At 34.7% G+C, this 27,042-nt stretch overlaps 1 protein-coding gene across 1 annotated transcript; it reads right to left on the bottom strand.

Annotated features, from left to right (window-relative positions):
• Positions 7,945–21,434, bottom strand: LOC109819558 (protein ABC transporter 1, mitochondrial). Its single transcript, XM_020385314.1, has 8 exons — positions 20,731–21,434; positions 20,408–20,636; positions 19,778–19,930; positions 14,918–15,076; positions 12,690–12,843; positions 11,880–11,989; positions 11,139–11,255; positions 7,945–8,496 (listed from the first exon to the last, which is right to left on the bottom strand). Exons 1-8 carry the CDS (start codon positions 21,291–21,293, stop codon positions 8,107–8,109), a joined length of 1,875 nt encoding a protein of 624 aa, XP_020240903.1. The 5' UTR covers positions 21,294–21,434; the 3' UTR covers positions 7,945–8,106.

The following is a 27,042-nucleotide window of genomic DNA, read 5'->3' as shown; positions in this document are numbered from 1 at the left end:
GTTGTTAAGTTTTTGACTATTTATACTTTGAATATTTTTAGAAACAGACACTCAACGCGAGGACACTGGGAGAGAAATAAAGCTAGTGGATAATGTCCCTTCACTAGGACATGATACACAGACACAAACTTGTATAGGTTAGCTCCTTATTCACCATATGTATAGGCACCCATTGTTAAAGTTACGGATTGATTGTTAAGTTTTGATAGCGGTTATTAAGTTTTCTCAATATTTATACTTCAAATGGTTTGTTTAGAAATAGCCACTATAAGGGAGGACATTGGGAGGGAAATAAAACCATCGGAGGGTGTCCCTCCACCAGCACCTGACACTACAACTGATGATAAAGATGCTCCTCTTACGTTTTCAATGGCTTTGAATAAGAGAAAGAGGTGTGCAAAGGGGGCACGTGCGAAGGTGTTCGCTGCTGCACCCCTTAAAAAGATGAAGCCTTCCAAGTGGGTAGTCACCCCTTATACTGGAGGGAAGAAGAAGAAAGAAAAAGACAACATAGGGAACAAGGCTATAGTAGAAGTGGCTGGGAAGGAGGAAGAGCAGGTGCAAGAAAATATAGCAGAGTTGGCGCCTGCTAGGCTACAAAGTGACCCCCACTCCATCTGGGAAAAATACATGAGTTTCCCTATGAGTTCAGAAGAAAAAATGTACAGGAATAAATTAAACGAGGGGATTCCCTTTGCAGAAGGCTTCATCATCAAGTTTTTGGGTGGTAATGACACATTTGTACATAATTATAAGGTGTCAGCAGATGTTGATGTGTTGCTGACGAAAGAGGAGAAAAAAGTTCTCAAATATTTTTACATTTGTAGGTGTAACAAGTAAGTATTTACCTCATATCACAATTTTTATAGCTTCGCTTTTAAGGTTATCAATTAGTTTTTAGGGTTCCTCCTATGTTGCTAAGGTTACGGGTCAGTTGTTAAGGTTACGAATTTGTTATTAAGGTTACGAGTTTGTTGTTAAGGTTACTAGTCTGTGGTTAAGTTAACTGTTTTTTTGTTGCAGTTAATTGTTTGTTACTAACTATATTTTTTATTTTATTCTTGTTTGCAGTACTATTAAAGCGTACATAGGTTCAGGGGGGGCTATAGACCGCTTTGAGATTCTCAATATTTTACGCGGTGGTCGTCTGGATGATGCAGTAAGATTTACGAGTGGTAATTATTATTTAACATATTTTACAATACTATTATTTATTACTTGTTGTCAACTTATAGCTTGTTGAAACACTGCTGGAATTAGTACGTGAAAGGCAGATAGAGGCGTCCAGCAAAAAATTTGAGGTGGTCTATGTTTGGTTTTGTGTAAGTTTATGTCAGAAATATATCTATTTATCTGTTGCAATCTATGTTAAAAGGAACCTGATCAGTCTAATTCTTTATTGCAGCACCAGATACATGTGGCGAGACCTGATTACTAAGAACTATATATGATCTACATCAAACACTTGGTCGATGCAGGGTGTACTAACCTCTTAGTTCCCATTGTCCAGGGGGGTCATTAGCATCTAGTGGAGTTTGATGTAGAAAATGATATTGTCAGGCATTACGACTCTTTGAAGGAGAGATCTAGACATTAGGAACATGTGCTTAATATTGTTAAAGCCTTCAACTACATTAAAGCTGGCTTCGATGAGAACCAATTGTGCAACGTATTCAAGCCAATCAAAGTTCCATGCGAGGAGCAAAAGGGGTCGTAAGTTTTCTGGAACCCTTGTTAGAATTCAATGTTAGAAATTGGTTGTTATGGTTACGGAATTGTTGTTATGCTTTGGTTGTAAACAACAGTGGTCTCAATGGTGGATTTTTTTTTTTTGTAGGTATGACTGCGGGATCTACGTCTAACAGTATGTAAAATCCATTATCGAAGGTAAAGATGTCCTGCGTGTCACACCCGTAGAGCATAACACATGGGTGGTACGTGCGAAGCTAGCAGCGTATTTACTAATTGAAGGCAGGACGAGGAAAAAAGATGCGGGAAAACTTAACGATGATGACGTTAAGATATAGACTTTTTATAAATAATATATTACAATTCTTTGTAAACAACAATATACATGTAAATATTATAAATATAAAGGTTAACATCGAAGAGTTAAGCTGAACAACAATCCATAAACTTTCTGAGCAATCCCATAACATAGACCCCCAACCCATAACCGAAACATCAATCCCATAACATTAACAGCAAACCCGTAACCTTAACAGCAAACCCACAAGTTTAACAACAAACTCATAACCTTAACACGCAATCCCTAAGCTTAACAACAAACTCATTTGTAAGCCACAAACTTAAAGACAAAGGTAAATCAAGACAACAGCTAACCCGTAACCTTAACAACCAAAGCCCTAGGCTCAACAACAAATCCAAAACAAGCCCAAAGCTTAACATCATACCCCCAATTCGTAACCTTAACAGCAAATACGTGAGTTTAACAACAAACACGTAACCTTAACAACCAAAGCCCTAAGCTCAATAAAAAATCCAAAATAAACTCAAAGCTTAACATTATACCCCCTATCCGTAACCTTAACAGCAAACCCACGAGTTTAACAACAAACTCGTAACCTTAACACGCAATCCCTAAGCTTAACAACAAACTCATTTGTAAGCCACAAACTTGAAGCCAAAGGTAAATTACGACAACAACTAACCTGTAATCTTAACAACCAAAGCCCTATGCTCAATAACAAATCCAAAACAAGCCCAAAGCTTAACATCATGCCCCCAATTCGTAACCTTAACAGCAAACATGTAAGTTTAACAATAAATCCGTAAGCTTAACAACCAAAGTCCTAAGCTCAACAACAAATCCAAAACAAACCCAAAGCTTAACATTATTCCCCTAATCCGTAACCTTAACAGCAAACCCACGAGTTTAACAACAAACCTGTAACCTTAACACGCAATCCCTAAGCTTAACAACAAACTCATTTGCAAGCCACAAACTTGAAGCCAAAGGTAAATCACGACAACAGCTAACCCGTAACCTTAACAACCAAAACCCTAGGCTCAACAACAAATCCAAAACAAGCCCAAAGATTAACATCATACCCCCCAATCCATAACCTTAACAGCAAACGTGCGAGTTTAACAACAAACCCCTAACCTTCACAACCAAAGCCCTAAGCTCAACAACAAATCTAAAAAAAGCCCAAAGCTTAACATCATACCATTATCCGTTACCTTAACAGCAAACCCACGAGTATAACAACAAACCCATAACCTTAACACGTAATCCCTAAGCTTAACAACAAAATCATTTGCAAGCCACAAACTTGAAGCCAAAGGTAAATCACGACAACAGCTAACCCGTAACCTTAACAACCAAATCCCTAGGCTCAACAACAAATCCAAAATAAGCCCAAATCTTAACATCATACCCCCAATCCATAACCTTAACAGCAAACATGTGAGTTTAACAACAAACTCGTAACCTTAACAACCAAAACCCTAGGCTCAACAACAAATCCAAAACAAGCCCAAAGCTTAACATCATACCCCAAATCCGTAACCTTAACAGCAAACCCACGAGTTTAACAACAAACCCGTAACCTTAACAGGTAATCCCTAAGCTTAACAACAAACTCATTTGCAAGCTACAAACTTGAAGCCAAAGGTAAATCACGACAACAGCTAACCCGTAACCTTAACAACCAAAGCCCTAGGCTCAACAATAAATCCAAAACAATCCCAAAGCTTAACATCATACCCCCAATCCGTAACCTTAACTACAAACCCGTAACCTTAACACGCAATCCCTAAGCTTAACAACAATATCATGGCTATTTACAGTTAACAAAGGTATAATCATTCCAAAAAGTGTATCATAAATTAATATGTTGTTATTAACAAAGGTATAATCATTCCAAAAAGTGTATCATAAATTAATATGTTGTTAACAACACATATCATGATCAAGTTAAACAAAATCATTCCAAAAAGTGTATCATAAATTAATATGTTGTTAACAACACATATCATGATCAAGTTAAACAAAAAATAAGGGAATTTACATAAATGATAACCTAGGGGTCGGCTGCTCCTCCCCCGCTATCCTTACTCGAAGCGAAGTCGTATGAGAAACCCCTATTGCGAGGAAGGATGGACCCCCCCAACACCTTAGACTTGGAGAAATCGCTACCAGATATCTCTCTCCACCATCATTTGCCTGTCGTCCCAAGTCACCTCAATCAACTCCGGGTCGGCGCGGGGAGGCTGCGTACGCTGGCGTTAAGGTTGGTCAACATCCATGTCGATAGGATCGGCCTCAATGTTCGCTTGGTGCTCCCAGTCCCGACCTACAACCTGAGTGATGACGAACCCTTCCATTAGGCTTAAGTCCATAGGAGAGGTGTAACGAAATCTAATCCTCTTAGGGACATCCAAATATTCCCTAAACTCGAGCAGTACCCTGCAGTCTTTAAAGTTATTTTTCGTGGTGACGTCAGCGGAGCAGTACATGCATTAGTCGATGCCCTCGAACAGTAATTGCAAAAACTCCCACTCCTAGAGGTGGTAGGGGAGATTGAAGAGGCGGACCCACGTGAAAAAGGGTTTGGGCAATGTTCTTAGCCTAAGGTCCTCCCTCCAAAGCCTGAATCTTCCCACGAAGGACCCAAAATTTACCGGGCTTAGCTCGATGGCTTGATCTAGTAGTTCATCAGAAGGGAATTTAACCATGAAGCTATTTGTAGATACCCGCTTGATCTCATAGGTCCAATCCCAGACATTGAAGTGGTACCCTAGCATTTCTCTGAGCTCATCCAAAGATGGTCGGCCCAGCTCAGGAGTGAAGATGGTTGTTTGTGGAAAAATTTGCAGTAAGAAATGAAGGAAAATTGATTTGTATTCCTTTAAAATCGATTACAAATTGGATTTCCTGATTATAAAAGAAAAGAGAATGATCTGGATTCTCCCCTTTGTTTAATTCTGGGTTCTTAACGTAGCGATGGAGTGCCTCCTTCGAATGCTCGCGTCGAATTCGCTCTCCGTTGACGATCCGCACGTCTTGTTTCACTGTAACATGGTCTTCTCCTCACGATTTGACGTTGTGGAAAACTTACGTGGCAAGTTTGAAAATAACTCTTAACGAGTTAGTCTTCTCCTCACGATTTGACGTTGTGGAAAACTTACGTGGCAAGTTTGAAAATAACTCTTAACGAGTTAATAACTCAGAGCGAGTTTTAGAAGAACTTGCAGAGCAAGTTTTGAACTCTGATCGAGTTGATAACTCTGAACGAGTTTGAAACTCTATCAAAGAGTTGATTTAAACCGAAAGTTCGGTTAATAAGCCAAGGATGAAGGAGCTCACGTGGCCGATCTCCAAAGATCCAAGAACTTTTTTGCTGCCAAGCTGAAAGACCAAAAAGAAGGCTGAATCCGAGAGCCAAATCTCCAGCCAAAAAGCTCCAGCCCAGATCCCCAAAAGCTAGCCCTTGACCGAATCTCCCTTCATTGATGAAACAAAATCTGATCCCCTAACTCAACTGAGTTTCTCGTATTTATATGGGATTAAGGGTGGTAACTGTCCCCTTAATCCGCTCCTAAGTGGGGCGGAAATCCCTCAAATCTTGGGGGGAACGGTTCCTGGAACTGTTCGGTTCGTGTTTGAACGAGTCAAACGCCGAAAATGACATTCTGGGCTCGAACTCTGCGTTTTAGACTAAAAACGCAGAGTTGGGCCTATTTTGGGTGGCTGAACGCACAGGCCGCGATGCGTTGTAAATCTGAAATGCAGAGTTGGGACGCAGAGATGAACTCTACGTTTTGGACCTGAGACGCAGAGTTGGAACACAGAGATGAACTCTGCGTTTCAGACTTGAGACGTAGAGTTGAAACACAGAGATGAACTCTGCATTTTGGACCTGAGACGCACGGAGATGAACTCTGCGTTTTGACTCCGGAATATAGCCACGACATCTGCGTTTTGAGTTTTGGATGTAGAGGTGAGCTTTAGGTGGGCTCGGCGAGCTTTAGGCTAAGTCCGATGTTCTGACGAAGTCCAGTCTTGCAGACGGACTTCAGAACATAACTTGCTGCGAAGAACAGGTCATAACTTTCAAACCGTAAGTCGGAATTGGACGAATTATATACGAAAATCGGCTATCTCGACGAGACGGAGCCGACCAAACCAACCTCATAGGGTTCGGTTTGCTCCGTCAGTTTTGCCAAATTCCTTACAGTTTGAGAGATATATGTGTTTTAATATGAAGAGACCGTTAATTTAGTCTCTAGAGCGTTGCAAAGATCGTCACCTTGTAACCTTCGTCTTGGCTCCTTGAAAATATGAGAGTCATCAGATTGTAACTCCAGATGTTGATTGTGAAGGCTGTTGAATTAGAGCTTTCATTAGTTGTTATGAAGGTCGTCAGATTGTAACCTTCTACGTGAAAGTCTTCAAATTGTAGCCTTCTGGAAGTCGTCAAATTGTAACTTCCATCATCGGTGTTTGATGGGGATAAGATATCTGTTGTGATTTTTAGACAGCCTACAATGGCGAATGTAGTAAGCTCTTGAATGTTGCTGGCGACGTTATCTGGCACGAGGAGCAATCGTGGAGTGGCGCAAGCTCTCAGACCATGAGGGCAATCCCGTGACATATGCCATGAACCATGGCAATGTATACAGATGCTATCATCGTAGACATGATGTTCTGGTTTAGGAAGCGAAGGGGGTGTAGTTGATATGAGGCTGGGATTAGAGGAGAAGGGTAAGCTTGTTTGCAAACTTGACGAAGAGAATGGCGGTGATGGGAAGATTGATGGCTGCGTCGAATGGTCATGTCGTTGAACAGACGAAGGGACGAGGGTAATTTCCGCGTGGTAGATGGGAATAGCGAGGAGCCAGGTGATAATGACTGCCTGTCTTGGGAATAAACGCTACTATGGAATGCATTTAATGCAGAGAGAGAGAGAGAGAGAGAGAGAGAGAGAGAGAGAGAGAGAGAGAGAGAGAGAGAGAGAGAGAGTTTTCTTTTTTTGATTACCTTGACAACCAAAAGGCTAAACTTGACAACAAATCCATAAGCTTAAAAACAAAACGCTAAACTGTACAACCAATCCATAAGCTTAACAATACAATAACAAACTTCATAATAAATCGATAAGCTTGACAACCAGTCCATAACCTTGATCGTAACAGCCAAGCGATAGTCTCTCAGACCAAAATTACACGTAAACATTTACTATTGCATATCAAACAAACGTATTCTTTACTATCAAGTCAAAAATCTTTACAACCTTGTATCAGCCGAAGATGTTGAGTACTTGTTTATGTTAACATGTTAATTATCTCTTTAACTATTACAACTTTTAGCTGAAAAGGTTAACATTCAGCCGAATACAAAGCGTTTAAATTGGTATGTTCCAACAGTCATATTGCAACGACTAGCTGCCTGACTGTTCCAACAATCAGGTTCTACCGTTGTGGGAATGAGAGTGTCTCGCCGCTAAGTGTTTTTGTATGGATGTATTCCTCGATCTCGTGCATTTAACGGATAAAAAATATATAAAATGTGAGTCAATTTTTTTTTATTGTCTCTTAGAGTTAGTTGTTTTTTTTTTTTTTTTTTTTTTTTTTTGGGGGTTGGTTTTTTTTTTTTTTTTTTTTTTTTTTTTTTTTTGAGGGGGGGGGGTAATGTTAGACCCGCATATCTTCTTTAATTCTATACTAGACCCCAAATAGTTGAAGAAGCATAGAGCGTAGAAGCATTTTTCCCAGTTGCTGTATGTATAAAAACATACACAAAAACTGTCAGCATAACCAAACTGTTGCTTTTCTACTGCTTGGTTTGATTCAAATTCAGAGGAAAAGCCACCTCTCTCATCAGCTCTAAATTCTCAATCACGGTGGCTGCAAAAGTAAAAACAGGTTTCTAATGTCCTAGATAATATTCTTGACAAACAGATAACACTGCAACAAGTATTAAAATTTGTAACATGTAGTTTCTCATTTTCCACTTTTATGTTAAGATATTACATCTCCATGTTTCATAAATGGATTCAAAAAACACCATTATTATAAAAAGAATAGCTGCAATTGGCAGAACAAGAATGTCACTTTTTTTTTTTGCAAAATTTTATATCACTATAATGAACTAGTCACAAACTCAGCATCATCATCACTGAACTCGTATGTCTCATAAATTTGCATCAACAATTCTCTACAAGGCACCACAGCACCAAGCTTGATGCAGGCCAAAAAGGCACCGGATAGCTTTCGATGAAGGCTATAGGCTTCATCTGGTGGCGGAGTTAACCTGTGCCTCAGCATCGTGGCTCCAAGATTGGAGATGCTCTGTGTTATATTTGTTGATCGGAAGTCATAGCCGCCTGGATTTGAGAAGGGAAGACCAACAATGAAACCAGCTTGAACGTGAGCATCTAACATAACCTCTGATTCTTCACCGGTCAGAAACCCAAGTCGACGTGACATTGTAATTACCGCTTCTCGGTCTTTATTTGCACAGGCAATCACCTGCTCGTCAAGGAAATTAAGTTATATCAGCTAAGGTTCTTGGAAAAGGAAAAGAAAGCTGAGGAAATAATGAAAGGGTGATTTGCACATTAATATCCTAAGTTTCACCCTTTTTTAAACTTGGGTATGCTGAAATTCTATTTTGATAATGTTACACCCGCAAAATGTAAAAAAAACTAGACGATAGTTTTGTTCAAGAATGTCAACAAAGAAAAGTGAAAAAGAAGCAATTTTCTTACCGATTTTCAGTTTTTTTTTTTTTTAGTCTGGGGAAAGTGAGGACCAAAGTTAGACTTTGGGGTATCAAATTGTTCAATTAACATCAATTTAAAGTTTGAGGTAAAATTGTCAAAACAGAACTTCAGGGTATCAAAGTTCAAAAAAATGTCAAGCTTTGAGTTATTAGTGCAAATAAGCGTTTATAAAATGAAAACCCAATCTGATCATCTCATATTCAGTCTATTAATCATGACAAGTACACATATTCTGAATAGGCACGCTACTTTTGATTATGGGGAGAAACTTTGAGCTAACTAAAAAAGAAGTAAAAAAAAAGGGTACCAAAGAGAAAAAGCATTTGAGGAAACCAAAAAAACAGTTCATGACACAAGCATGAGATGGGAATATCACAAACAAGTAACAACACAAACACAATTTACAAATAATTGTAACTATTATATACAGAATACATGTGCTTTCCTTGTGGACATACTTGTTTTAGTTTTTTGCCCCTTGAATAATCGAAATCTTGTTTAATTATAATTTATTTAAATAATTATAATATACTAATAATTATTTAATATGATAATATATTCCTAATAATTATAATATTATAAATGTAATTTAGAATAATTATATAAATCAATATCATGTTACATAACTATTCTTATTTATAATAATTATAGATAGTATAATTGCAATAGTCTTAATAGATATAAAGTAATATTTATTAAATAATTTAATAAATTAGTCTATTCAACAATTATTAAATAATTTATTTAATATGATAGATACTAAATAATAGTGCAATTCTTAATTTAAGTAATACTATTCAAATAACTATACCATTTATACTATTACATATTCATATTATTTTAATTATGCTATTAATTAAATAATAGGATAATTCTTAATAGCATTTAATATTATATTATTACATTTATACTATTATGTTAATTATTTTATTATAATTTATAAATAATGTCAAATAATTTAATAATATATTACTTAATAAATTATGTATAATTATTTATAAATTATACTATAATAAAAAATTAATAATTTTTTTACTAATCTTAATAAATATAATTATATACGATAACTTATTTAATAATTATTTTTTACTATTTTATGATAATTAATAATGATTTATAATGAAGTAAAATATATTTTGAAGTTATTATTATTATAAATCACTAACTATATTATAATGAATAAGGTTTGCAGGACTGTGAGTAGATTCATAGTTTATAAGAGCTTATGGGTGCTCATGAAAGATCAACTAGAGATAATGGCCACAATTTTGAATTCTTAAAATTTGAAAGGGCAAAAGAGGCAATCAAAAGTGTTGACACCCCAATCCTCTTCTATTAGTATAGACATGTTCCTGATATTCCTAGAAATGATAATACATCAACTTCAAGAGAAACTACTGAGAGATCTCGGGGTCACGGTTGGTCCTTGTGCAAGAAACGTCGCTATAATAATTCAAACATTTACTTTGAAAAATATTCAGGGCACTCTCACGTACAAATTATGATGGACCAGGAGAAATATATCAGAACCGTAAAAAGGGGATATATTATAATAACACAACATTATTTAGCATGGAATGTGTTTATTGAACACCAAACTTTCCATCACTAGAATCAATGTCCTCTATTTGGAATCTGATTTCAGAACCAAGGGAAATATGACCAATAATTCTATATCGGTAAACTTGTGTCTATGTCCAGATAATCTAAAGACTCTTTATTACTGTTCAATTATCTCAGCCAACTGGAATGGAATACTGAATATATCTTGACCCTGAAGACTAAATTTTTTTAATTGGCACAAAAGTTTGTTCAGCATGCAAAAGGGGTAGACAATATGAAATCTCCATCAACAGAGCAGTATTCTCTATAGAATTCCAATCTTAAAGCCAACAGAAACATGATCACAATTCTCATACTTCATCCTGTTCAAAGATTCCCTTGCTGATAAATCTTCAGATGTTTCCATGGGATACTAATGCCAAATGATTTAAAGATGTTTTCAGTTCATCAAAATAAGGTTATAAGAAATAAATTTCCAGCCTAAATGTGTGTGGCTTCAAGCGTGGTGGATGGGAAAGGTCCTATATGGAAACATAAAGGAAAAAAAAATCAACAATGATTTACTTATCCATGCTAAATAAAAGAGCAACAAAGATAAAGTATCTACAAAGTTTCCATTGAAGGTGCCCCAATCGAAGCATAAAAGAATGACCACCAGCATTATATTTCACACTGTCATTGAAGTTTCCCCTATCAAAGCATAAAGCTCAAGCTATGAAAGAAGGTGGGCAAAAAATACAATAAAGAGTGAAAAGGAATCATTTATTCACAAGTTGAGATAACATGCACTCAAAAAAATATTGACTGAAATAATGCCACACTTACCATTCGCAAATAATCATCTACAAAGTTTTGTGGGTAGTCGCGAGCTGCCCCAAAGTCAATGAGATTGATCATTTTTGTGGCATCATCATAAAGAAAATTGCTCCAATTCGGGTCTGTCTGAGAACAAGTCAAACAAAGCTAACTAAGAATTAAGAAATAAAGAACTGATTAACATGTTCGAGAAGAAACAACCACTCTAAAAGTGAACTAAAGTAACATGAACCACTCTGAAAGTGAACTAAACTAACTTGATGGACAAATTTGTATTCAGAAATAGCCAAGATTCAGCTAAATGCCAAGCATAAGTAGGAAAAATCAATCAAGAGAACGTCAATGACTTGGAATCATCTGGAAAGATAATAAGACGAAGAAAATGTGTATAAGATGATAGGAATCCTTGGTGTCAGATTTTGGGAAACGGAACAACTGAAACAACCTGCATGTACACAATAACAAAGCTTACATTCTGATTTAACATTCTTTTTATTTGATGTAGGGTACTAGAATGTAATACCTACTGTAGGCATCTTTAGAATTAAAAAACTCGGAAAAGGTAAATTAACTACCAGGCAGCAGCCTTTCATTTCCTATTTGCACTAGAATATAAAGATATAGAAGTTGTGAGTCAACAGGCATCACGACTGATGTTCAGACTTATGGATTTAAGGTGCTACTTTAAATGTAATAACCACAAATGGACTAAACCAAAAGCAAAAAAAATCAGAAAGCAAGTATACATGCCTGCATGAAGCGGAAAACAAACAACTCTTTTAGCGTCAGCTCAAGCAACTTCTTTCCAACGTAATCACGAGTCTCTTGATTCAGAAGAGCCACCTTATCAATAGGTACTCCTAACAAATCAGACAGAAAGTTTTAGGGTTAACAAATAAGAATAACCTGCTATATCATGAAATGAAAAATGCAGGAAACTGCATTAGCAAAAAACCAGAAGGTAAAATTGCCAACAGAGCAGGGTAAGTGAAATTCCTATGAGTATTATAGTGACAAGGCCTAGTAGGCATTTGGTGAGCTTCATTTACTGAGAAGCAAAAGATTATTGATATCGTATTTTGGCAAAGTGAAAAGTTATCATGTGAAAAGAATTGCTTCATGGTCAGACAAGGCCTAGTAGACATTTGATGAGCTTCATTTACTAAGAAGCAAAAGATTAGTGATATCGTACTTTGGCAAAGTGAAAAGTTATCATGTGAAAAGAATTGTTTCATGGTCAGTTCTCTTCATAAACCAAAACTCCCCAGAACCGCAGGGAGGGTCCACATATTTGAACAAAAACATTAAAGAAAATAATACAGTACCAAGTGGCCTCAAAACCCCAATTGCATAGTTCAAACATATCTTAAAAATTGTATAAAGTTAAAATCTGGAAAGTTTTGTTATTGAGGTGTGATGATAGCACTATCCCATATCAGATCTCATGTCACTGCAGCAATTAAGAGAAACTATTTGGATCGTAATAAGCCAGATGTATCTTATGCTAGGATCATGAGAAGACTCTCCAGTCTCCATTAAAAATTAATATTAAGTCTTTACCTGTGACAAGCTCAGTTGTTAGAACTTTCCTGCTTGATATTGCATCAATGACTAGAGGAACATAGAACCCTTCCGATACTAGTTCACGGAATCGCTTCTGATTGCCAGCTTCTAAAACGTAATCACATTCCCTAGCGAGTTCCTCCTTCGCCACCTAAAAATGATCACGAAAATCAACACTCCTCCGCTATTTACAGGGCTAACATCAGTCCATTCAGTACCATATCTTTAAACATCTCTAGGTTATATTCTAAACTAAAGTGATGAGGTACAAACATAACAAATTTCAAGAACAAATAATTAATGCAGCGGACACTACAAAGGAAGCATAATAAGATACATTTGCATGTAAATTGGAAACAATAAAGTCGATTGTCAGTTAAAATAAAAATAAACTAAAACATAAAGACAAGGTAACTCAACTCATAAAAACAAATTTCAAGAACAAATAATTAGTGTGGCGGACACTACAAAGGAAGCATAATAAGATACATTTCCATGTAAATTTAAAACAATAAAGTTGATTGTCAGTTTAAACAAAAATAAACTAAAACATGGAGACAAGGTAGCCCAACTCATAAGCACTTTCTTACATAGTGCAACACAAGATGGTAAAACAAAAAACGTATAACGCTACAATTTTAGGTACTATGAACAATTCACTAAAATATTCTCACAATCATTTAAGACACTAAAGTTGACTGTCAGCTTAAAATTTAAATAGTAATAACTATAATATGGAGACAATATAGTTCAAACTCACAAGCATTTCTTACGTAGTGCAACATAAGATGGTAAAACAAAAACATATAACACTACAATTCTATGTACTCTGAACAATTCACTAAAATATTTTCATACACATTTTAAAAAATAAAGTTGATTGTCAGTTTAAATAGTAATAACTAAACATGGAGACAAGGTAGCTCAAACTCACAAGCCTTTCTTATGTAGTGCAACATAAGATGGTAGAATAAATAGTGTGGTAACACTACATTCTATGCACTCTGGACTACGGTTTACTAAAATATTAGGGACAAAACAACTTTATTGATCAGAAACCTCATAGAAAAAATAGTACACAGCTCATTGCATAATAATACAAAAATAATAGTAGGCAATTTTGATTAGTCGGCTCAGGGATAATGTTATGAGTCACATGATCATATACAAGAAAAAAAGGGATAAATCTTTTCTGATTATTATGGTTAAGTGTATCTAGAGTAAACCACTATGTTGCATGGCCATGGACAAACTAAACCGGACAAGAAATGCCAACACATGGCAAATTCTAAAAAAAATACATAGGCTTATGCATGTCCAACACATTTCTTTCAACATTCACATAACTTTACAATGAAGTGTCCATGTTATGTAAGTAATCAAGAACACAACACTTGTGAGTGGAGATTTGCTGGTTAACAGCAAGCAGAATTATGATAGCACAATTATATTTTTTAATTCACCTTTGGCAGAATGCTGTATCAAAAACACTATTCTTTTATTCCAATAATATTATAATGACATGAAAACAGTGATTGTCATTGGCCACCTTACAGAGTAACCTAGACAGGGGCTTAGAATTGCCCTTTAAGGAGAAGAACTTACGATCTAAACAAGCTTTTCTGCTTTTAATGTTACCAGAACAAATTTCTACAATGGTTATGATCAAAGATTTATATTGTAAGCAGATCCAAGAGGTACGGTTGCCTTTGAATCCGAATCTTCCTACCATGCCTTAAAAATCACTAATTTTGTGAAATGTGAAAGTTGCAAATGCTATACAGTTCTATGGACATGATTGTAGGGCAGGATGATGCTGGTATTATGTAGTAATAACGCATAGTCAGAACATTTGCAATACAAATGAATTGCTGCTGAGGCACTATGCAACTTTTCAGTTCCTATTGACAGAAAAATAGAAAGTTTGAATGGTAAAGCACTCAGCAAAAAGAAAATCATATTTACAAATAACTTGGTTGGTGGGACAGGAACTTGGCCTTCCTTTGGATAAGAAACTAGTCTTAGGATCATGATTTCAGTGAACAGTGAAAGATGTATTATGTTGGAAAGAGTATATGGTTTCACACAACAAACTGCTTCGTACAATATTATGTAGGTTTTTATTGAAATATGACAAATAAGTAGAGACTTTCAATGGTTTAAATATTAATATAACTTAACAAAAGATGGAATATTTAGAAATAACTATCACAGAGTCGTTCTACCTTAATAGCTCTGTCAAGGAAAAGCCCTTCTGGAATGAGATTTGTGTAGTTTAAAAGACGCCTCACATTCTCAATATCACTATCAATGCTATCAGCAACGCCAGGATATTGTATTTTCATTGCGACCTCCAACCCATCCTTCATAACTGCTCGATGGACCTATGGAGAATATATAACAGCATTAAGTGAAATGAAACAAAAAAAAATGGCAACGTTAGGATACCATGGTGTTTTTAGTATTTCCATGGTGTTTTTGCCAAAAACAAAACACCACAACTTTGGTTGGATACCATGGTGTTTTCCTTGTAATGTTTTTGTAAAAAAACACCATGGTGTTGTGTTTTTCCCTTAAAGTGTTTTCAAAACACCATGTTGATTGTTTTACATTAGTTTGACCTATTACAACATTAGTATTAAACATATTATTAATATATTATACATTAATTATAATAAATTTATAATTATTATTATATTATAATTATTACATATTATTTCAAATAATTATATATTAATTTATTTTGGTATATCAATTTGTTATTGTTATACATTATATAATATTTTTAGATTAATATTATTTTATTATTGATATAATATTATACTATTATTAATAGAATGTAATATTATTAATAATGTTAATATTATTTTATTACTACTACATTATTAATAAATTCATATATTACACATATTTTAATATTATATAATATATTATAGTTTCTAACATGTTAGAGTTTATTAATAATATTTTAATAATTTATGATGTAAATCAATATTATTATATTATGAATATATTATTTTTACATTAACATTGGTTAGCAGTAAATTATTTTAGTATTAAAAATTATTTTACTTTATAACATATTAAATAAATTATTTAGTGTATAATATATTAATATTTTTATTATACTTTAATGAGTTAGATTATTTTATAATTATTATTATATTATAATTATTACATATTATGTTTAAATAATTATATATTTAATTATTTTGGTATATCAATTTGTTATTGTTATATATTATATAATATTTTAAAAATAATAATATTTTATTATTAATATAATATTGTTATATATTGTATAATATTTTAAATTAATATTATTATAATATTATTATATAAGATATTTTAATTATGATATATTTATATTATTTAATAAATATTACTAATATATTAGATTAATTATAATATAATATAATAAGTATGTTGATAATAACTATATATTAATTATATTTAATATATTATGTTACATATTATATTAATACCTCCTCAAACTCAAAATCAAAACACCAAAGTTAAAACACTTAGAAGGTGTTTTGAAATAAGTGTTGTGCTTACGGTTTGAGGGTGATTTAGCTCAAAAAACACCATGGTTTCCAAACGCATGGTGTTTTATTTTTGGTAAAAACACAATGGAAACAAGTAAAACATCATGGTATCCAAACGGAGCCATGTGTTTGGAAACCATGGTGTTTTTGTTAGGCTACAAGATCAAAAATTAAAAACACAACATTTATTTCAAAACACCAAAAAGATGTTTCAAGTGTGGTGTTTGTGTTTTGAGTTTCAAGGGTGTTAATACAATGTCTAACATAGTGTATTAATAATATATTTAATATAATATATTCGTTACAAAAATATAATATAGTATAGTAGTAAATTATATTATTTAATATGTTACATTATAACATTAGTTTCAAATATATCAATATTATATTCAATACAATTGATTACTAATACATATAATATAATAATTATATTTCAAGTAATATTATATTAATAGTAAATAACAATAAATTGAATATATAAACAAAAATATAGTAATAAAATAAAAAAATACTTTATATAATATTAAATTATATTATATTATACAAATAAATTACATTATAATATTTTTTTCCTAATATATCAATACTATGTTTATCATTAATTAATAATACATATAATATTATAACTAATATAATAATTATAGTTTAAATACTATTATATATATTGTATAAATTAAATTAATAGCAAATAATAATAAAAGAAAATATATTGATAAAACAATAGATAATAATTTATTATTAATAAATAATCCTATGGTAATGATATAATATTGAATTATATAACCAAAATATACTCTATTATATTATACAATTAATAAAGTATATTATTAATGTATAAATAATATATTATGTAATATATTAAATTTTTTAATATGTTACGTAATAATAATATTTAACAATAAAATAACTACTTCTANAAAAATATAAAAGATTAAATATTACTATATTCAATATATTCATAATATATTATATAATAAATAATAATATATTACACTATAAAATAATGGAAAGTATTTATATATTATAAAGTAAATAATTTATTAATGACAAATTACATATATTATAACAAATATTAATATAATAATAATATCATTATATAATAATATTATAATATAATATAAAAATGTTAATACATTATTATTTATAAAAGTTAATATATTAATTGTCAATTATATATATAATATTATAATATATTAGTTAAAATAGATTATATTATAGTCAATATTTAATATATTAATATATTAATATATAAATAATATGTTTAATATTAATGTTATAGAAGATCAAACTATTGTTGGCCAAAAATGCTTACCATGGTGTTTTGAAAACACATTTGAAAAAAAATACAATAGAGTTTTGAAAACACCATACCAAAATCACCATGGTATCCAAACATATGTTTATGAGTGCCACAGAGATTGTAAAGTCACCCAGGCCACAACCATGTTTCCTATAGATAAATCCCTTGTGATACTTATAACTAAAAAACAAATACTTTTTTCTCCTTTGCGAGTAAAAGTAATCACCAATTAAACATGGTTAGCAGGGGGAAGAACTTGAAAGAGAATGTATTACACAGTAACACACGAATGATGGATGTATGTCCATGTAAATTAATATGCATAACCTTATTAACAGGAAAATGACATAAGTATATGGCTAGTTGATGAGTACATCGAAATACATTTTTGGTCAAGTGTATATAGTTGATAAGTACATAGAAATACATTTTTGGTTATATGTATCTGTGAAGTGCATAATGATGATAAAATATACCATGCGTAATTAATGGCTTCACTATATGGCTCTCTCATTCATCAAGATTGTGAAATTGCAGATATTGTGATCCATTGTATCAAATCATGATCGTTAAAGTGGGACCACTTTCAAATTCAAGGAAATTTTTCATAAGACGGCTAACAAGACCAGCAATACTTAACATATTAAAATGTTAGACAATTAAGAAATGACAAGTGCGAAAATAAATAGCAAAAAAGAATGCTACAGTGGACAAGTGGATAGATACTAAGAGATAAAATGCTCACCTCCCTTGTTTGTGGTGTGCAGGTTCATGCAGACGTTATTGGCTACTTGGTCTTCCGACAACAAATCTTATTGAGAACCTACACCTGGTTAGTCGGCACGGCATCACTTACCAATATTTCCTTAAAATTAATTCATGTTCCATATTGAGAAATGTTCTCCTTTTTCCCATTCATCAAAGGCACAAAGCTCATTTGTAAACTAGAGAGTAGAGAATTGGATATGTGCTCCTAATCAGTTATGTTTTAAACTATGTTACATTGGTGCTTCTATTTGGAAGGCGTACCCCTAACCGTACCCGTACCAAACTTCCTGGACACTTCTTGATATATGCATACGTTTGTTCAAGCATATATTCAATTATATACTACATGTTCTAATTTAAAACAATACTCATATACTTCTTAGATGTATATTCTACACTTCATATCTACTAGTGTGCACCATGTGCAAAGCACGGTCCCCTATTTTTTTAAGCATCGCATTTTAAACTTGTCTTCCTCTAAGTTTTACCACATTTGATTTATAATTATTATACACTTAAAATTAGAAATCATATCTACTCCTATATACTTAAAAGAATGATCTAAGTTTTAATACATTTGATTTAAAATTCATATCTACTCCTCTATACTTGAAGGAGAATCCACGTTTTAATACATTTAATTTGCTTTACTGTTTATAATACACTAAATACTGTAGAATGAATAGTAGCTTCAAGCGTGTATGCTCAGATCTGATTTACTATTTACGCTACAGTGAAACTACGGCACGAACAGCAACTTCGAGTGCGGAGATCTGGTTTACTGTTAATACTACAGCAATTAACTGTAGTATTTACTGTAGCATGAACAGTGATTCTTTGGGTCCTCCTATAAGTATAGAATAGTAGATATCTAATGTCTTGCTCTCATGTAAATGAAAAAATGATTTTGATCTTGTCCCCATACACTACAACTTAGGTTTAAAAGGAGCCCATAAATTATTGTTGATGCTTTGTATAAATAACCAATACACACGCATCAAAGGTCAATGTTACTTGACATCCTCTCATGCTCCTGAGATGTTAAAGTTATTTTTGTGCAACGTAGAACTATTGGTTTGATTTTGGGGTGTTGGTTTATTATGTCACTAGGCTGTCCTTTGAATTGTAATGGCAATGAACAGAACTATAATGAAAATATTACAAACAAAGGCTTCCTTTATTCGTTAACCAGATCCAAAATTTTATTAATGAAGCGCTTACATGGTATCATGTTACTGTACATTGAGACCATCATCTTAAACAAGCAAAAGCTGGATAGCAAGCAGATAGAAGCACAATATTTTAGTTTAAGAACTCGAAATCAACCATGCTGCCCCAACAATCTTTCATATATATACGGATAGCATTTATGAATCTAGTAGTACCATCAATGCAAGTCAAGTTACAATTTGCAGAAGACAGACCAATAAAGAGTATTAAGAGTTTTAGTAGCAGGAAAATCAAAATACCTGGCCAATACTTGCCGCAGCGAGAGGCTCATAATCAAAACTCCTCAACTTAGATGACCAATCAGGACCTAGTTCAGCATCCAAAACGTCATTAAGCTGGCTCCTGGGCATCACATCTGCACCTTGGCGAACAATTTCTAACGCCGCCAAAATCTGTGTACAAAAAGTGAGAGTGTCAATATAGCTTCAGGCAAATGGGCAGCAGGCGGAGAATGTAAAATCTAGGACAAAACACTACAGAGGATAAAGAATCGAATTTGGCCCATGAACATGTATGAATATGATTGAAAAGTTGCTTATAGCTTCACTAGCATGGTTAAGTAGGTCTTAATTGTGGTTAAAAAGATGTACCAAAAGCTGTCACTGCAACTTTATACTACAACTTTACCCAGATAAAGAGAATTTACCAATTTTACAGATTTAGTTTATACGTCTCATGCTCTTATCATTTCAATTATATACAACCCACTTGCAGTATGAAAATTGTGAAAATTGAACCGCACTGAGATCACCCCAACTAGTAAACCAGAATACGGCATCACCCTTTCAAGTTTCAACAATGTAAAAAATGTGCCATTCTCAAAAAAAGTTAATGTGTTTGGTAATGAATAAGAGAAAGAACAGTGTTACCGGAGCTGGGACAAGGGATTCGTCCTGTATGCTCAGCATCTGACCCAATTTCAGCGCAGCTCCTCGCATTCTACAGAGAGCAAGTGCGAGTCTCTCAGCATTTTGCTCAGATAATAAGGGTGAGAGAGCAGATTGATTCCCATCAGTTGTTGTGGGTGTACCATAAACAATCCTCTTTGCTGATTCCTGAACTGTACCCCAAGCAAGACCAGCTCCCAAACCAGCAAACCTTTATTACATTTTTACAACCGAACAAATACATCATATCGGCAAGCAGAGTAAACTGTAAAATGCAAATTAGCACTGAAATTGGCAATTCTCACCCCATAAATCGCGTCATTGGCGTCGAAGGAACTCTCCTCTCTCTTGGCCGCCTTCTCTTTGGAGGAACTACCCTCTGCTCGCTTCCGCTGTCACTGGCAGTGTTGCCCTTCTCATTCGAATTTGCCAAATTGGCATCTTTCTCGTCAATTTTCGTACTTAAATCCCTCAATTTTTCGTTCGCCGCCTTCAAATTCTCCGCAACAACCTCTTTTGCTTCATCTTCTCTAGCTGGAACCTGCGACGAAGCCGGAATGGCTTCCTCTATGGGGTCGGGTCTTGAGATGGTAGGTTCCGTTCTGGATTCGGGTTCGGGTTCGGGTTCGGGATCCGAGAAGTAGACTACGGATTCTTTGGGCCTAGGGCTTGAAATCCCACGAGGTGTTCCTCTGGTGAAACCGGCGAGATCGGTGGCGGAGACCAAGGCGGCCTTCAGGGTTTTGGAAACTAGGGTTTCGAGGTCGCCGTTTCTTGCGGCCGTGAAGGCTTCGGATCGCTTGGTGGCCTCCCGGGCGACGAGGGAGACGCCATTGATGATCCTGGTAAGGTCCTTGAACGGAGACATGGGAGGTGGTGCTTTTTAGTGGGGTACAAATATCCGGGCTAACGTGCGCATGGCGAGCGAGGGCCGCTGCTATTTTAAACTCGAGGAGAAGCAGGAAACGGGAAAAGGGACGATCGGAAACGTGGACGATCGGACGCCCACAAGAGAGAACTCCAAAAAGTCAAGGGCTGGTTTCGCGGTGGCAACAGGTCGGGTTACTCAGGTCTGATCCGACCCGAACAAGTACGGCGTACGTTTTTTTGCTAAAACACCCTTGGAAAAAGCATGTACGTTCTAATGTAGTAAGTAGCTAAAATCACCCTCTAGCTATTTGGGCTTAATAGACGGAGGAAAATTCAGATAGTCAGTACATCGATTGCCTTCTCTCTATACACGAAGTGACTCCGGTCTGTTCAGATTGGGGTTCGGATTCGGGTGAACAAGGGAGAAGGAAAGGTACCGGAGACATTCACATTGTTCGCACAGCTTAAATACTTTCTCGTAGTTTATCTTAGTTCACCATCAACAATACAAATTTTATCCCCTCTAAATTGAGGTGTACCGGAGGGGAAGGAAACTCCATTGATTCCTCTTCTCTTCTATCCTCTAGTTTTTCTTAACTTTCCTTTTTCCCCTTGAAATCCAAACATGCCCTAAATTATTGAAAAGAGGAAAGCATTTGTTTACTGCGTCAAAGCACTAACACCTTGTTTGGTACGTGGGAATGGGGTAGAATGGAATGATCATTTCTACTGCTCATCCCCCCATACCAAACATAACCATAGTTTAGAAGTTGGAATACTCATTCTAGGGAATGTTTATTCACACTTTTTGTGGGAATGAGTATCCAAAGTGAATTAATGAGGAATGATCATTCTCATTCAAGCGGGAATCAAATTAGTTACGTAATTTTCAATTACACCCACATTTTATAACAAAAATAAATCTAAAAATCTTATCTCATTGAGTGGCATAACCAGATTAATAACATGGATATGTATGAACAATTGATTAAGATGTTTTCTCTTAGGCTTGCATATATAGGGAAATGGATTGTAGGATAGAAACATGAAATATTGACTATTTTTATAAAGTTTTTTTTAAAAATAAATTTTTTTTAGTTATTATCATTAATGTTTATTTTTATCTTTTTAAAAATCTATGTTTTTGTAAGGGCATTATTAGAAAATAAGATTTCATTCGCACTGGTGAACTAATGATACCAAACATGAGAATTGAAATGAGATTTCCATTCTAGCTTCATTCTACAAACGCGTCCAAAGAAGAGAATGGGAATTGGCATTCCATTCTCACATACATTCCATTCTATTCCTTCTTCTATTCCATTCTCATTTGAGTCCATTCCTATGTACCAAACGAGACGTAATGAAATGTCGATGGCCTTCAAGGTAAGTGTCATGGTATCTACATTTATGAGCCCAAATCAAGTTGCATTTAGTCCACGAACGCAACAGAAGTGCCTCAAAAGCATTATTGGCCTCTCGAGAATTATTTTACGGTCTGTCTCCTAGCGAGAAAATTAGCACCCGCCTCCTTTAAAAGACATTTGTATTCGAGTTTTTGTATAGTGTTGTTTGTCATTGATTAAGGTTTGGAAGAGTGGGAAGAAAAGGTTTCATATCTTTTCTTATAAATTTGTAAAATAAATTATGATGAGTACAACAATCCACGCGCATCAAGGAAAAATACTCGTATATGTAAAGTAATTTTATCATAATGCACATTTTTAATGACTAATTTGCCAAATTTATATTCTAACTTGATTCTATTTTCTGATAAGGTACTTATTTCTACTCCGGTGTCAATATGATATTTTAATTTGTGGCCCGATGACAATTAGGGCTGGGCATATTCGGTTCGGGTCAGTTTTAAGCGCAATCCGGATCCAATCCGAATTTTTTGAATTCTCAAAACTCTCATCCATATCCAGATTTTTTCCCCTTCATCCGAATATTCGACCCAACCAAAATTCGGATCGGTTCGGATCGGTTTCGGTTTTGGTCCGAACTAATTCCATTTCACAAAAATCGATTTCGGTTTTTAAGTTTATGAAAGGCTTAAGGGACCAATTTCTGGTTTCATAGACTCCAGTGCAGTATCTTGGCTGTTGGCCTCAATTACAATTAACCTCAGCTTGGTCCGGCCCATTATGCTTCATGTTAGATACTCTCTAATGAGAGCTGGGATCAACGGGGAAGTGATCGAGGCGTTCGATATCAACGACACGGCCAATGACGTCTACGAGCTCAACTTCGGCCACCGCCCCTTTTAGGTCCTCAGCCTTTCCATTAATTTTAGTGCTTATATTAGAAATTGTGTTAGGGTTAGGGATTTTTCAGTATTTATATTAGAGAATTCGGTTTGGTTTTTTTCGGGCGGTTCAGGGGTTCAAACCGGATCCAGACCGATTTAATTCGGTTCGGGCGGTTTAGAGTCTTCTTCTCATCCATTTAATTCGGTTCGGTTAACCGGCCCACTTTTTCGGGCGGTTTTTTCGGTTGAACCGGTTTTTTTCGGTTTTTGCCCACCCCTAATGACAATAAGACCCTTTTCCAGCAAACCGCATTTTATTTTTTTGGAGAAAATTTCTTTGAACCCTCTAACTAATCAAATTAAAAACCACACCTCTGTTTCTTCAACCTCCCTTCTCCATATTTCAAATTCTCCCGTTCTTTTACTAATAATATCATCATTCACTCTTTCTTTCACTCTCATCAACGTAGCCCTTTCTTTCTCCTTCAAATTTACTCAATTCAACCCTAAACCTTAATTCAAATTATTATCGATTTGGATGAATGTTGTTGGAGTCGGATTAGGGTTTAAGTTTGAATTAGGGGATGTTGAAGAAGAAAGAGGAGCTCAAAGGAGGGTCTTTTGGATAAAGGGGCCGAAGAAAACAATTTTCCAAGGAAAAAATCTAGTTCACCCAGAATTCTCATTGCCGCTAGAAAAAAAGTGTCTTATTGTCATTGTGGCGCAAGTTAAAACACCACATTAACGTCGGAGTAGAAGTAAGTACCTTATTGGAAACCAAGTCAAACTAGAATATTAATCTTATAATTTAGCCACTATCTTTGATGCCTCAATTTTTTCCTAGCACTTTGATACCCTAAGATCCACACACTTTTTTATTAATATCCCAACTTTTGGACACTTTTATATCCCTAAATTTTGACCTTTTGAACTTTGGTACCACAAAGTTTCATTCTTCTCGCAAATTTTAGGGCGTCAAAGTTAGAAAACATGTAAACTTTAGATACTAAAGTTGAAAATTGTGTAAGATTTATGGCATCAAATAGTAAAAGGACAAAAAAAGGGGAAAAATCTTGGGATATCAAAATAGAATAGATTAGTGTGTACCCCGTGCGAAGCACGACCTCAAATTTTTTTATTTCTGCTATAGTAATTCTGTACTTAAATACATTTTTATATGTGCTACAGTAACATTTTTTTAAATACTATAGTGTCCCGTCTGAGCTACAGTGATATTTTAAAACGTTACAGTTTCCACCTGTGCTATAGTAATAATACTACAGTATTTATTAAAAGCATGAATAGTGAGCATTGGATCCGTACGTCCTACAGTAACAAAGCCACAATAAGTTGCAGTAATTTTTACTATAGCATGAATAGTGAATACTGGATCATCCCATTATTTTAGAGGAATAGATGTAAACTTTTAGGGGGTGTTTGTTTCATTTTTTGGGGATATAGGGTGGATTTGAAGTTTTTGGATGTAAAAAGGGGTTTTTTGGATTTTAGAATTCCATAAACCATGTTTGTTTCAAAAATAATTTGGGATATGAAATTCTTAAAGTGCTAAAAACTAACAAATTTTAGCATTTGCCAAATCCTACATCTGAGAGAGGATTTGAGGTGGATCTTTGACAAAACGAGTCTACCTCATCTCGTGATCCTGAAAACCCATCGATACGCTCACCTCTTCCCCCTCCTATTTTCGTCTCCCTCCTCTTTTACCCGCCGCCTTATTTCCCCCGCGAAAACCCTATCCGCTCCCTCCTCTCCCCGTCTACGATGCCACCCCCTCCCTCCTCTCTGCCCTCAACCTCAGCGGGCTCCGCCTCCTCCTCAGAGTCCCCAACTCCCAGCTCCACCGTCCTGGCTCTCCTCAACTCTCTCTAATGTTTGGGGGGTAAATTGATTTGAGGATTCTATTGTTTCAACCGAACTTCTCTCAGCCCAAACTATTCTCCGACCGAACTACGCCTCCTCCTTGGCAGGTAAATCGTGTTCCCTTTCTTCGTAAATTAGGGTTTCTTTGTAAATTTGTCATTTGGTAAAAATGTTCTGGAGTTTCTGTGAAATTAATTTGTGGATTATATGTGAAATTGATTTAGGTTTGGTGAAATTGGTTTGGCATAATTATTAGTCTGTGAAATTTGTGGCAGATTTGGGGACAATATTGTTTTCGTTCCATTGCTTGGATTTGGATTTTAGGACTCTTAGATCATTTAGAGTTAGGGTTTTTGTTTCATTAATCTCAAATTATTTTTGTTAAAATATGATTTTGGTGGTTGGGTAGTCTTCAAATTTTGATCTTGGGGTGACTTGGATTGATGGGTTTGGATTGTGTCCATGATGGGTTTTGAGAGCATTTGTAGTTTTCATTGGTCATCTTCTATGGTTGTACATAAAACTATGGTTATATAGTTTCTGAACTATGAATCTTCATTGGTACTTTAGTCTGGAAATGTGCGGAGCCAGAAACTTTAAAAATAGTTCATGACATTCATTACAAACATGTTTTTCATATAGTCAGTTTATAGACATGTTTTTCATAGTTCATGCCAGAAACTTTAAAAATGGTATATTAGAACATTGCATTCATAATTTTCCTCTTAGTTTCTTGGAATTTGTAAGATTTGGTTCATCTATTTTATGTGTTTATTAAGGTTAATTTCACTTAACTCTTTGAACATTGTTGATTTCTATTTACTATATGAGCACTTGTTTAAGATTGATGCATAGTATTTATATAAGGAATCTCTTTTTAAAACAATGTAGATGGACGATATTGATAAAGAGATGTTAATGAGGATGGCTTCTAATGCTACTATCTCTACAGTGATTTGTGTGTTTGCTTGTTTGATGAGGATACGTAGTAGAAGAAAATCAATCACTTATCACCCTAAGGTGAAAAATAAAGAGAAGATAGAATCTAGAGCTAGGCACATAAGTCATGTGTTTCATGGCTATGATGAGAGTTGTAGGGCTTATGTTAGAATGAGGCCGCATATATCATAATCTTGTTAGAACAATGAGATATACTGGCCTACTAAAAGATTCACGTGGTGTTAAAGTAGAAGAACAATTGCTCATGTTCCTTAATATATTAGACTATAAAACAAGAAATAGAATTGTTAGGTTACATTTCATAAGATCGGGGGAAATCGTTTCAAAATACTTTAACAAGTGCTTGAAAGTCGTCGATCGTTTAAGGGGGCGGTACATGAAGTAAGCACCAAGTGAAGTATCGCCAGATATTTCCACTAACCAGTTATACTATCCTTATTTCAAGATAATCATTATTATAACATAACTACTCATAATATAACAGTCAATTTTACCTTTCTATTATTATTAACTGGTTAATGTATCATATAGGATTGCATTGGCATGAGAGATAGAACCCATACCGACGCCATGCTTCCCGCTAGCCTTGTTGCACGTTTTAGAGGTCGTAAATGTGTAACTCAAAATGTTCTAGCTGCATGCACTCCCAACAAGT

Source organism: Asparagus officinalis, chromosome 8 (assembly GCF_001876935.1).
Source record: "Asparagus officinalis chromosome 8, Aspof.V1, whole genome shotgun sequence".
Taxonomy (NCBI): Eukaryota; Viridiplantae; Streptophyta; class Magnoliopsida; order Asparagales; family Asparagaceae; genus Asparagus; species Asparagus officinalis.
This window is presented reverse-complemented; position numbering and strand designations above follow the sequence as displayed.

Coding starts and splice junctions, on each gene's coding strand:
- LOC109819558 (XM_020385314.1), bottom strand. CDS start 21,293: ATGTCTCCGTTCAAGGACCTTACCAGGATCATCAATGGCGTCTCCCTC. Junction 20,637..20,730: donor CCAATGACGCGATTTATGGG/GTGAGAATTGCC, acceptor AATGTAATAAAG/GTTTGCTGGTTTGGGAGCTG. Junction 19,931..20,407: donor AATCCCTTGTCCCAGCTCCG/GTAACACTGTTC, acceptor TTTTGTACACAG/ATTTTGGCGGCGTTAGAAAT.